Raw genomic sequence first — 13,295 nt, forward strand, 5'->3', positions numbered from 1 at the left:
ACCACCTACAGGAGAGCATCACGTATATACTAACTCAAGGAAAGAAATTTCCTTCCAAAATTACTTAGGTTTCACGGTTAGATGCATTTGCCCCCTCCACCTGCACGGCTTGGGAGGTCATGGATGCAAAATCAATCAACTTACTAAATTATTCTGTTTCAAGTAAAATTTGATTGTCTTATATAATGTTAACATTTTTAGGATTATATAATGTTGGCTGGTACAGGCTATTCTAGCCATTTCAGAGCCAATGATCAAGTGAAGGACGATCATATTTGACCCTAGCTTCTACAGGGGTTTCGGAAATTTTTTGGGCACCACTGAATTTTTGAAGTTAAGTTTATTTTTGGTTTCCAATTTGCCAAATGGCTGGAAATTTCATTTCAGTTTGACTGAAATCCAACAAGTATTTGAAATTCAAAATTTTGACTTAATTTATAGAAATTTGGATTGAAAAACAGCAAAAATGAGAATCATGTTGGTACCTCATCATTAATCGATACTTACATGAAAAATAATCAGACCAGCTCATGGTTTGAACTATAATGACACTGCATCTTACCTGCACTTCCACGTGCATCACATGCAAAAAGGCGAAATTGCAAAAATAAAATGAAACAAACAAATAAATTCTCAATTCACTGATTGGTCATTGCTCATGCCTCGTTCACACCTCAGATTGGAGAAGAAGTCCTCACGTCACTTACTTTGTGCAGTCCTCATGGATCTGTACTTGTGTTACAACTTATAAACAAATACCACGCGTTCGTAGCTTTGCAGGCATCCTTCAAAATTTTCACATGGAAATTACAAACTTCTGTTTTTTTTACCGAAGGAGATCTGCCGCACGCAGCCTTGCTTGATGCACGTCATTCCATCCACAGTTTCTACCCTTTTTAACACAGTGCAATAGCAAATGCTCATATACACGCACATATACTCATCCCTATAAATGCACGCACGCACGCACACCCTATCTCTATGAGCATCTCCATCGACAATTTCAACCCGTTAACCGTAATTGCTTACAAAAACCTTTTTCAGATGATGGCAAGAAGCGCAGAACGGGTATGTTCTCTCTTAGAACAAATATTTTTTTTCTTTTTTTGCGGGAACTTAGAACAAACCGTTGCCACCTCCATTACTTTCGCCAGACCTGGACATAATGGAAGTCGATCTCCGTATTCGCAACATCCGGGCCATCGTGTTTTTCATCCTGTACATTTCCATCTCGCTGTTGAGATGACTAGATTGTTGACAGTGTTCTGGGGTGCTGGAGAAGCTGAAACAATATATTTCAGGGTGCACGTGGGGGTGTTTTGGTCATATTATTTTCTCTTTTTACACATGATTTAAATGCTCATATTATAACCAATATCCACGTGCACGGTTTTATAAAGTGCATTCCAAAAATCCTCTCTGGTAGCTCTGCAAGGGAGCTTCTATTCCCCGCTTTATGCTGAAACATGACGCTATGACGCTCATGCAGACTCGCGAGCTGCGGCGCATTAGTGCTCGTCCCCTTGCCGGCTGGTTGCTCGGTTACTTGCTGGCTGGGCGCTCTTAGCTCGTTTTTCGCTCGCTTTTGCTACTGCTGCTCTTCTGGCTCGAGAAGCAAATCGGTTAATGGATTTTTAAATTTTGTTAAATTGGTGAAATAATGTTTTTCAGGAAGTTTAAAAAAAAATCAAGAATTTCGAATAATGTTCGTAATTTTTTTAAAATATTCAGGATGTTTTGAAAAATAATGAACTTAAAAAATGTTCGTGGATTTTAAAAATACTCAATTTCTATAAAAAGTATTCACAAATTTGTAAAAATATTTACGAATTTGAAAAAATGTTATGAATTAAAAAATACGAATTTGAGAATGTTCATGGGTTTGATTTTTAAATGATTTATTTTTAGCGAATTTGAGCAAAGGGGAAAAATAGAAATATATAAAAAACTAAAATAAAAAATTGGAAACACAGAAAAGATATAAATAATAGGGCGTGCAACATTCTGGAACCTTCCCAAAACCAACCAGGAGGAAGGTCCGGGAACGTTTACATGGCGGCCCATTACCGGAATGCGTGTAGCTCTGGGCTGAAATGGATTGATTTCTGGCTGGACTAACAAAGAGTTCGGTCAAGACAAGAACCACGACCCGTGCTCGCTATGCCCACTACCACTTCACTCCTCCCACCAGCCGCCGCCACTCCACGCTGCTCGAGAACCAGGACGAGATCTTGGCCGGCGGCCATGGCGGAGGCCGCAAGAGCAGGAGCGACGCCTCCCCACCGCGGCCTCCCGGATGAGATCTTCATCTGGGAGATCCTCGTCCGCCTGCCCCCCAAATCCCTCCTCCGCTGCCGCGCCGTCTGCCGCGGCTGGCGCAGCGCCACCTACACACGGGGCTTCCTCCTCGCCCACCACGCCCGCCAGCCAACCCTCCCCATCCTCTACTGCTACAAGCTCAGCGACGACGAGGACGAGGCCGAGTGCCTGGACATCATCCCCTTCGATCACCGGGCAGGGCTCCCCGCCGCCGAGCAGATCCAGTCCGCCGCGCGACTTGCTCAAGCCTCCCACCTCTTTCTGGAGGCCTCCTGTGACGGCCTCCTCGTCGTCTCCGGAGGCAGCGCGCAATTCGCTATCTGCAACCCGGTGACTCGTCAGTATGCTCCCCTTCCGCTGCTTTCTGACAAACCGTTCTTGGCAATGTACCCTTACTCGCCGGAAGTCAACTCTGACCAGTCAAGTTGACTGCTACGTCTTTGCACTGGGGTCCAGCCAGCCGCCGAGGAACATCGGGTGGGTGGGCGTCGGGGAACTGAACTTCAACGCCACATCTTTGCTTTTCCGTGGTAGCCTATATTGGTACCTATGGCAGCATGAGAGCGAAAGCAACAAGATAATCGTGTTCGACACCACAACTGAGTCGTTCCGGTTATTGTGCGGTGCCGTTGTTCCTGGCTGCCATGAGCTGTTTGAGATGGATGGCATGCTCGGCATGTCCATCTTTAACATGGAAGGGACAGTCATTGATATCTGGGTGTTGCAGCAGGACTATGAAAGAGAGGTCTGGACCTTCAAGTGCCAGATTGAAATGCCGGTTATGGAGATCAGGGCACAGTGTGGGAGTCATGAAGATTTTTGGAATGTGCTAGTCGTACCTAGGGATGGCGAGTTGTTTGTGCTGCTCAGATTTGCTGGGTGGCTACTGCAGGTCGACATGAATGGCAAGTTGGTTGCCAGTTTACATCGCAAAGGCGTCGGTCCTACTAGGCTTCAGCTCAAACAAACTCTTGTTCCGCATGCCTTCTTTCCAACACTAGAGGGTTATGTTGTGAACGATTTTCCTTTTATCTGAAGGCTGTTGGTTGAGCTGATGCTTCATAATGTCCTACATGTTTGTATCCTCATGAGCTATATTATGTATGAATCGGATCCGCTGTGAGTCTACTAGCTTCGTTGTTGATGCATATAAAATTCTAGTTGAGAATCTCTGGCTGTTACATAGTTGTATGAAATCTATGCTTGTGTCGGTACTCTTTTCAGAATTAATGAATTATTGTGAGTGTCGGTACCAAAATTACCAAAACATTTTGGTGTGTTTGAAATATGTGCCAACTTTTTCTGCCCCATGTCACCTTCAACTGGAGAATTGAATTTGGTTTTTTTATGCAGCCTTCTAGGAGTCTTCTTAGTACTCACTACCAGTTAGCAATCTGCCTGCCTTGTGTCTCTGTTTCCCATTTTATCTAGGTCTTCGTTTTCTGAGAGATTATCTTGTTGCCCCCTTAATAATCAATATTTAGCAATGCATATGTGTTTCCTGCCTCTTTGTTTTGTTTTTGTGATGGTCAAATGTGTCCAGATTGTTCTCCACTTTAACTTGCAAGCTGCACTGACTCTTAGAAAAGCCTGAGCACTGCTCCTCAAATTAAAGGGTTAACTTCTATATGCCACTGTGAACTTCGTGTATGCAAAAAATGCCACCGCAAAGAAGGGTTAATTCACAGTTTCCAAGTGTTGGCAGTGGCATTTTTTCTTAAATTTTCTTCATAGTTGTATTTTCCACATACGCGAAGTTGGAAGTGGCATATATCGAATTGGTGTTTCCATGTCCTTTTGTCGCCTTGTTTAGAATTTTCTTCATCATTTCACTTTAGGTGCAAACCATTTTATCTCAAGTAAAACTTGTTCATGGTAAAAAAAAAAAAGAAAAATTCTTTTCGAAAAGGGGATTGCCCCAGCCTCTGCAACTTGTTCATGGTCTTTGCCAGGCACAGGTTCCACGTTGTGCTTCTCTTGAGGTGCTGCATAGTTGCCATCCATGAGCCATGTTCATTTTCATCTGTAAGCCAGGCACAGGTTCCACATTTTCAACTAGACCATTTCGATTGCCAATAACTGAAAACAAAATTGCCTTGTCTCAAGCAGAGGGCAGCCAATAACTGAGTTATGTGGGCAATGCCGTTGTAGAAGCAAGTTGAAAGCTCACCTATTTGCTTCACATGTAGGCTCACTTCATGTGCACCTCACGTGATCGATCTTCCTCTTATTTATACAGGGTAATGTGAGGTGATGCCAGACCAGAGGTTGTGAACAGATTTCTCCACTGCCTGAAGGTAATCCAGTTATCATAAGGTGAGCTCCAAAGATGATTATGCATGCATACTCTGTTTTGCGTCTGCCACGATGTTTCTTCTGCATCAAGGCGTGTGTGCACATCTAGAACTTCTCTCTCTCGCGCGGGTGCTTGCCCTTGGATTGAGCTAGGCGAAACTGGACCGCGAACAGCCGAGGCTCACCAGGACTTGCATGCAAAATTTTGCGTTTTGTTCCAGCCGATGATAAAATGTGGCAAACTGTGGTATTTGTTGAGGTGCAAGTTGTACCTTGATTCTTAGAAGAACCTGGAGCATTTCCCCTTAACTAATATATGTGCACCATAGTTTAACTTTTCTTCATGAATCCTTGCCATCTTCTTTGTTTTTCTCTACTCCAAAATCTCACTGCTACCTCCGTCATCTACCACCCCTTTCATCAGAGCTGAACCAGTCAGAAATTTACACTTCTCCTTACAGTTTCAGTTCAAAAAATTGCACTCTCCCATGCTTATCCACTTCATACATCATTGCTGCTACTACTGATACTAGTAAGCTTGCACGTGCAAATGCACGTCTCCACTAATATTACAAACATACGAGAGAATTAAAATACACAGAAATAATTTTGTTTGCACCAGGTATTGATTCAAGTTGATTGATCAGGACAGAGCATTGCATTGACAATACCCAACATAAAGTTCTTGTCAGTTGGGTAAATGCAATAGAGCATAATACTTGGTGCAACACTTGAATATACATACAACTAATACTGGTGGAAAGCTCGCATACATGAAGCACAGAGCTTCGCCAGATAAACTTCCACGTGAAAATATGGCAACCCACAATTGCGATATCTCAACATATCACATTAAAGACATGTAACACAACAGTCTAAGAAAAACTTGTAATTACACTAACATTTGGGATATTTGAGATACTTGTCATGAATAATTTCTCCCATCAACATCATTGCAACTTAGCACAATTCATTTTCTTTTCTGCAGAAGGTCGATCTTATTTCTTCTAACATGTCTGCTATATGGATCTTGGAGCTGCAGGCAGATGCACACATCTCAGTTCAAAGCATGTTTGTAAGCCAAAATTATACCTAACGATATAATCTACACAAACCTAATGCTCAGGCATAAATACTAAACAATCAATGGCTTAGTAGTTGATGGTGAAAGTACATTACAAGTTGAAGTTTCTGGTTCCAACAAATCCCAGCTATTGGTTTCCGTCAGCCAATAGTTTATTATCGTATTAACCAAGGTTTGTGCTTCACTTATGGAGGTCGCCGGTAGAAACTATTTGTGCATAGAAGTATCTTTCAAGCTAATAACATTTTAATTTAGGTCCCATTTTCATCCATCACTACACATTTTAATTTCTGTGTGCAGGAACAAAAATACCTTGATGACGATGCTCGGTGCAGAAGAAGTTATCATCATCTAGGTTGACATTGACATACCGTCCATCCAAATCCTTGTCAAGATGAGTGCAAGCAGTTCAGACAGAAGCTAGGAGACAGGAAAGACAATACATGTGGTCAGTCATAGTAACTATGACGTAGCAGCCCTTACTATGTATTTAATCACAGTTTGAACTTCCAGATTGCACACTGACAATGATTACCTTCCCCGGAACCTGACAGTATCAGTATTTGTATCTATGAAAAGCATGGGTGCTCCATCTCCATATCCATGATGTTCTCTGGTAGAGTTACTTCTTCATACCTGCAAGAAGCAACACTTTTGGACAACCATGTACTGTATTTTGAAGATGAAGAGAAAAAATAAGCTGCTAGCTCATGGGAAAGGATTTCGTTGAGCACATCAACTCATGGCTTCGTGGGCCTAACGGAGCAAAGATGAATTGAGTTTTGAATCATTTAATCAAATGATTATTAAGGCTGCTAAATGAATCATCAGTGTACATCCTTCAATACAAAATGATAATCATACATGGCAAGAACAAACACAAGTAAAGTGGAAGATAACAAACTTTCTGGCTTCACTCATTTTCAGTTTAACAGTTTTCAAAATAACAAACTTTCTGACTCATTTTCACACAAGTAAAGTGGAAGATAACAAACTTTCTGACTATGCCCATCAAGCCTAAAATAGATCCTATTACCATCATTTCACCACCACAGTTTTCAAAAGGAGTAAAAGAAGCATCTTTTGCATACGACAATTGTAAGCTAGATATTCAGATCTAGGAAGAGTTGCAAAATTCTCCCACTATAGTTATCCTTCGTAGCAACAAGCGACAAACAAATACTTTACTACCATGGAATCACATTTTCAGGGGAAACAGCCAACAAAAGTTTACATAGGGGCGGAGGAAGCACTCACTGACGATGGCTTGGCATAGGCCTGTACGGCTGTACCATGACCCTGCCGCCCATGACGAGGAGTTTCCCAAGTAGCCTATCGGCCTGCCAAATCATCAGCAGAGCGTCAGCCACACCCACGCAGTTAACAAACACTGCTCGAGTCGAGATCAAATTGAGAAACAGACCGAAAGGCCAGCACACTACCATCTCGCTCTGGTCCTGTTCCCCGCCTCTCTCCAATGGTGGCAAAAACCCTAGGCAGGCGCGGTTCATCTCGTCTCAAGGGAAGACGTGGGGCCAGTGAGCAGGACCAGAGGACCGCGAGGGTGAGGCAGATGAGGGCCAAGAGGGATGGCTCCCTCCAAGCTTGACGCCGACGGCAACTGCGGGGATGCATCCTCGAGTAGCTGCGCAGACCTGATGGAGGAATGTTCAGGAGATGGACCTCACCTTGGTCGGCGGCCATGCGAGGAGAGGGCAACATCAACAGAGTGGTGGATGGTCCTGTACAGAACTGCAGACCACACCCCTTCCGCACCGAACAACGATGACAGCACCTCGATGCTCGCCACGGATCGAGGTCCTTGGCCTAGTCTTCCGTGGGAGAAACGGTGACGGCTGAGGAGTTGCCTGCGAAGCGAACGAGTTAGAGGCGGGATGAGATTGAGTCAAAATAGATCTACCTTTCATTTCAAAATATATTGCTTGCTCACAGCCCATGATTCAAACTCTTGAAACAACGAAACATGTGGGTTTTTTTTAATTCAAACTACAATGTGGTTTTTTTAACTCAAACTCCAATGTGGAGGAAACTTAACAAGATGCATTTCCTTCTCGTTATATTATATTTCAGATTATATACTCCATGGCGTAGAAATTCCCGTGCTAGCATTCCAAGGTCCTCATCATGCACCAGGTGAACCTCTTATGAATCAGCAGAATACATGAAGCTCATACCGGCAGCTCTGGAACATTGTCTACCAATAGAAGGTCATAATTGTATAAGGGGAGGCTGCTCCAGAAAGTACTACATGTAGGTTTTTGATCAATTAAATAACTAAACATTAAAAAGGCTGATATTTGAGTAATTGTGACCCAAGCAGAAAACTTTTATTGTTTATGAATTCTCAACAATTCCTATTGTACAGTGAGTCATGCATGAACAAAATCCCCTGCGCAGAACCCTAACGTAGGATTATATAACCTTAAGGCATGAACAAAATCCCCTATATAATTCAGCAATAGGAAATACCCTGAACAAAATCCCCTGCCCTTTGGTTGGAAGTGTAAAAGAAACTTACTTGCATGAGTTGAGCGGCGTGGCGGCGTGGCGGAGGCCAAGCTGCGGCTCCGGCGGCGGCGACCAGCAGCGAAGGGCGCGGCGGCTCCCCCGCGGCCCCGGCGGCGGGCTACCCGTGGCGGCTCCCGCGGCGAGGCGGCGGCGAAGGGCGCGGCTACCGGGGCTCCGGCGGCGAAGGGCGCGGCGGAGTGGCTCATGCGGCTAACGGCGAAGGGCGCGGCGAAGGGCGCGGCTGCGGTAGGCGAACGGCGCGGGAGGAGGAGGAGGTCGTGCGGGAGGCGAACGACGCGGGAGGAGGCTGCGGTCGTGCGGGCCAACCGGTTTTTTTTTTACTGCGGGGCAGATTAGCGATCGATGGATTGCAGTGCTTAATGCGTGGTTTGCAGTGTTAAACACCGAAGAATTAAGGGCCATTGGATTTTGCTGATGGATGGTTGAGATGATTTGGTTCTCCGCCCTCTCTTCTTTTTATAAGGGTATAGTAGATAGATAGGGCCAGTTCATTTTAGATTGGCATGGACGGTTTGCTTTATTTATAAAGTGGGACGAAAGCCTTTTTCGATAAAATGTGAGCTGAGTATTACCTCCTTGCTTCTAGTGACTAGCAATGCTTCCTCACCTCCTAAAGTCAGTGCTCTCATCTCTTAAAAAAATTACTGCTTTCCTCCTTACTTGTCAGTGTCATCATCAGAGTACTTATCTACAGCAGCTCCCAAGTCTGTTGACTATGCTCCATCAAGCATAGCGCTGGCACCCTGGAAATTTCAGAAAAATCACCAATGCCGAAGCGTAACTGAAAGTTATGTTTATTCTGGTAACTAGTCGTCTTGCTCAGAAAGCTATTTGAAGTTAGCTTACCAATCGTGTGAATACGTATGTGTAGGTCATGGATGCGGGGGAGCACATGCTCCGACGTGACCAGTAACCAGAAAACAAATAGTAAATGATTTAAAAAAATTCTAACTTTTTTTGTGGATGTTCGTGTTAGTGTTGCAAGCATGCTTGACATTTTTTATGCGGAACAGAGCAGCGGTGTTTCGTCGGTGAAACAACAAATTTGGGATGACAATTGAGGGTAACATTTCGTGTTCATTTTTTTTTTTGCAGAGGCCAAAATGCTTAACCTTTTTGCCTAAAAATTTGTAGATAGTATTTGAATGTGACTATGAACACATAGAATTCTTGTTGGGATTTTTGACATTTCAAAAATAATTTTCGCATGCAGGAGCACATGCACCTGGGAGCCTAAATGGATTTCTGCAAAATCAATCAATTTACTAAATTATCCTGTCAGAGGTAAAATTTGTCTGTCTTTTATAATGTTCGCATTTTTAGGGTCTCCGAACCAATGATCAAGTGAAGGATGATCATATTTGGCCCTGGCTCCTACAGAGGTTACGGAAATATTTTGGGCACCACTGACTGTTCTAAGTCTAGTTTATTCTTGGTTTTCAATTCGCCAAATGACCAGAAATGTCACTTCAGTTTAACAAGTATTTGAATTGAAAGTTTGCCCGAATTTATAGAAATTTGGGTTAAAATATCAAAAAATGAGAACTGTATTGGGTACCTCATCATTAATCGTCATTTATGAGAAAAATAAACAGACTAGCTCATGATTTGATCAACAATGACACTACATCTTACCTGCGCTTCCACAGTTCCACGTACCATATTAAATCATCAATGTGTACATCACATGTGCAAATACTACAGTAATAAATCCTCAATTCACTGATTGGTCATTGCACATGCCTCCTTCACACGTCAGATTGGAGAAGTTCTCAAGACACTTGAGTTCAGTCCTCATGGATCTGTATTCGTGTTACATCCTGAGGCCTTTAGTAGCTCATACACACAAGATCATACATTCATATTTTTGCAGACTGCCATTGTTCCAAAAATTTCACAGGGAAATTAAATACTCCCTCCCATCCGGATTAATTGATGCAACCTCATAGTGCGTCAATTAATTCGAGTCAGAGGGAGTACCAAGTTCAAACTTCTTTCGTACGGAAGGAGGTCTGTCATATGCAGCCTCAGTTGATGCACGCCATTGCATCCAAAATTTCTACTTATTGATCATAGTTGCTTGCCAAAAACCTTTTTCAGATGATGGCAAGGGCGAAGAACGGGTTCGTAGCGGTGCTTCTCTCTCAGAACAACAGTTGCGACTTCCATTACTTCTAGGGTGGCGTCACACCTGCAAGTAATGAAGTCGATCTCAGCATTCGGGCCATCATGTACATTTCCGTTTCTCTCTTATGATGACTAGATTCTTGGCAGTGTATCTGGGGCGTTGGAGAAGCTGAAACAGTGGATTGCAGGGGTGCAGGCAGTGTGTTTTGGTTGTATTATTTTCTCTTTTTACACATGATATAAATGGTCATGTCATTGCACAAAAGCAATTTGAGATAAAAATATAATATTTTTAAATGGGTCTTATCTGGATAGTTTTCAAACACATAAAGGTACAATATTTGATAGGTTTTATAAATTGGATTCAAAAAATCCTTGGTGGCTCTGCAAGGGAGCTCCTATTCCCCGCTTCATGAAACATGTCACTATATTCTCGCAAAAAAAGAAAGAAACATGTCCTGCATAGACTTACCGCCGGGAAGTTGGAGGCCTTGCCTCAGAAGAGCAGCGAGAGCATCTCCTGCATTGACTTACCCCCGTAGAAATGACTTCGGATAGCCCGAGCGGGGTCCTCCACCCCACTGAACATCCACATTGGATGTGCTCAGGCCTGAAGGGGCTGGATGCCATGGCTGAGAGCCACGTGCATCATCTGATCCAGAGTCAGCTCCTCCTCGACCCAGCGGGCCACCTTCTCCACCTCCCTGAAATCATTCGAGGTGTTGTTCCTCGGCTTCCAGGAATTAAGCTTGGAGGAAGGCGTCAGATTGAAGGGAGTGACTATCCCGTCCCGAGGAGGATTCTCCAGTAGCATATCCGAGATGTAAAACCACTCCTCCTGCCAGTTCTTGATAGTCCTGATGAACGACCTCTGTAGGTAGACGATGCCCTGGATCTTGTTGATCTCGCCGTCACCGCACTCACATGCCATTGGGCCATTGCTTTGGAGCTTCACGGTGAAGAATTTGCACCACAACTCAAAGCTTGCCCGGAAGCACAAGAATGCTTCATAGAAGGTAACGAAGCAGGTTATGTGTAGAATCGTGTTAGGGGCAAGGTGGTGGAATTGCATGTCGTAGAAGTGAAGCAAGCGCCAGAGAAAGGGATGGATTGGAAAACTGAGACCGCAAGGAGGTGAGAAACAAAACATACCCACTCGCCGTCACGGGGTTTGGGCACCCTCGTGGAACATAAGGCGACGTCCTTGGCGACAAGAGCATAACGGGCGGAGAGACAAGCTCCAGTGTTGATAGGTATCCAGTTGAAGATAGCCTGCCTAGCTGATGCCGCATCACCGTGGAAGATCTCCACTTCCCCCTTGTCTGGAAGCAACCAGAGGCTCCCCATCGGCGTTCGAGGACTTCTCCATCTACTCTGTTTCCCCTCTCCGGGAATAGTCAGGCGAGGGGGAGGAAAAGGCAGTGACTTTGGCTCGGGCGTGTGAGAAAAGTTTGGGCATAAGAGCTCGAGCAGGAAGATGAAGATTGAGAGTAATGGGAGCGTAAAACTCTCCTCCTCATCGCCTCTGGCCTTTTATAGGTGGGGCGAAGCACGAAAAGACAACAAGGTTATCATGCCGTGTGGAAACATATCTCCCATTTCCCATGCGTCATGTGTCAATCGCACATGGGAATAGACGGGGCGATTGATAATTATTGTATGTATCGAGGCGCCCGATCTCTTTTTTGACGGGACATGACGACGGCGGGGCCTTGGCCTATGAGCATGATTGGTTTGCTATCAATATTTGGCTAGCCAAATGTTGGCATTGCCAAATATTGGCAATACCAATACTTGGCAAATATTGGCAACTTATGTGAGATACGCGAGACAAGATAACCAATCAATTAGTAGCCAATTTGGTACAATGTCAAACATTGGCAATGCCAATTTTTGGCACTAAACCAGTTATGCTCTATGTCTTCACACCATGTTGATAGTCAAGACACCCACGCCTTATGGCCACGTGGGCCCATGGATGGGATGACCATCATCATGAGCCGAGCGTGAGAATACTTCGCGACTAAGGAACGACTGTGTTAGAGAATCTTCGATATGCGATGCTTCACAAAAATGATGAGATGCTTAATGGAAACTGAGGTGGTCTTGGGGACCTCGGATATGATCCAGTGACCAAGACTTGACTTTGGAGGACAAATTCGTTGAATCAGTCTTCAAGACCGACGACCGAAGACGAAGATCTGCTCGGAAGATCCGAGGTGCGTCTAGACTTGAAAACCGGTTTAGGGGCTACTGATGGTCTCCCGGCTAGGGGGCCTCTGACCAAACTGTCTCTTAACCAGATGGGGCGGGTTGAGGATCCCCATGTTGGTTCGGGAGTGGGCCACATCGAGCAGCCCATGGTGTATGAAAGGAAGGTTTCCGAAGACTTGTTGTATACTCCAAGATGCTAGAAATCGTCTACAACTCGTTCCGCTTGTACATAGACGCTAGGATGTAACCCTAGACCCCCCAATATCTATATAAACAGAAGGGTAGAGATCATAGGAGACGGACAACAACACCAGTGTACTCCATCCAAAAGCAATAAAACACAAGCAAGACTTAGGGTTTTATCTCCTTCGAAGAGTCTGAACCTGGGTAAAAACTTGTGTCCTCGCTACCATTGTCTCTAGACTATTAGTTTGGGAACCCTTGCCCGAGATGTGCCGGATTCAGTTTCATCACTTAGCGACACATGCACGAAAACTTACCAGCTATCATCGACAAGGTCAAGCCGACTCCGGCAGGGGTCGTTCGGTGGTCAGAGACCTCGATAATTTTTTATTATGTTTGAGATGCTTTGTATTTTAGTTAACTTTTATAACAATCTGAATCTTTTTCGAAAAAAGAAAAGGACAGACATGATCAAAGCAACAAAAGTCCAATTAATCTTCTAAATCTGGGGCTAATTAAGATG

At 44.2% G+C, this 13,295-nt stretch overlaps 1 protein-coding gene and 1 long non-coding RNA gene across 2 annotated transcripts; one reads left to right on the forward strand and one right to left on the reverse strand.

Annotated features, from left to right (window-relative positions):
• Positions 1–2,149: 2,149 nt before the first annotated feature.
• On the forward strand, positions 2,150–3,605 carry LOC109770654 (uncharacterized). The gene has a single exon (XM_073511174.1). It carries the CDS (start codon positions 2,663–2,665, stop codon positions 3,353–3,355), a length of 693 nt encoding a protein of 230 aa, XP_073367275.1. The 5' UTR covers positions 2,150–2,662; the 3' UTR covers positions 3,356–3,605.
• A 1,044-nt stretch (positions 3,606–4,649) lies between these two features.
• Positions 4,650–7,559, reverse strand: LOC109770655 (uncharacterized). Its single transcript, XR_005773803.3, has 3 exons — positions 7,141–7,559; positions 6,956–7,038; positions 4,650–6,334 (listed from the first exon to the last, which is right to left on the reverse strand). It is a non-coding gene; the product is annotated as an uncharacterized lncRNA (long non-coding RNA).
• Positions 7,560–13,295: the final 5,736 nt, after the last annotated feature.

Source organism: Aegilops tauschii, chromosome 3 (genome assembly GCF_002575655.3).
Source record: "Aegilops tauschii subsp. strangulata cultivar AL8/78 chromosome 3, Aet v6.0, whole genome shotgun sequence".
NCBI lineage: Eukaryota > Viridiplantae > Streptophyta > Magnoliopsida > Poales > Poaceae > Aegilops > Aegilops tauschii.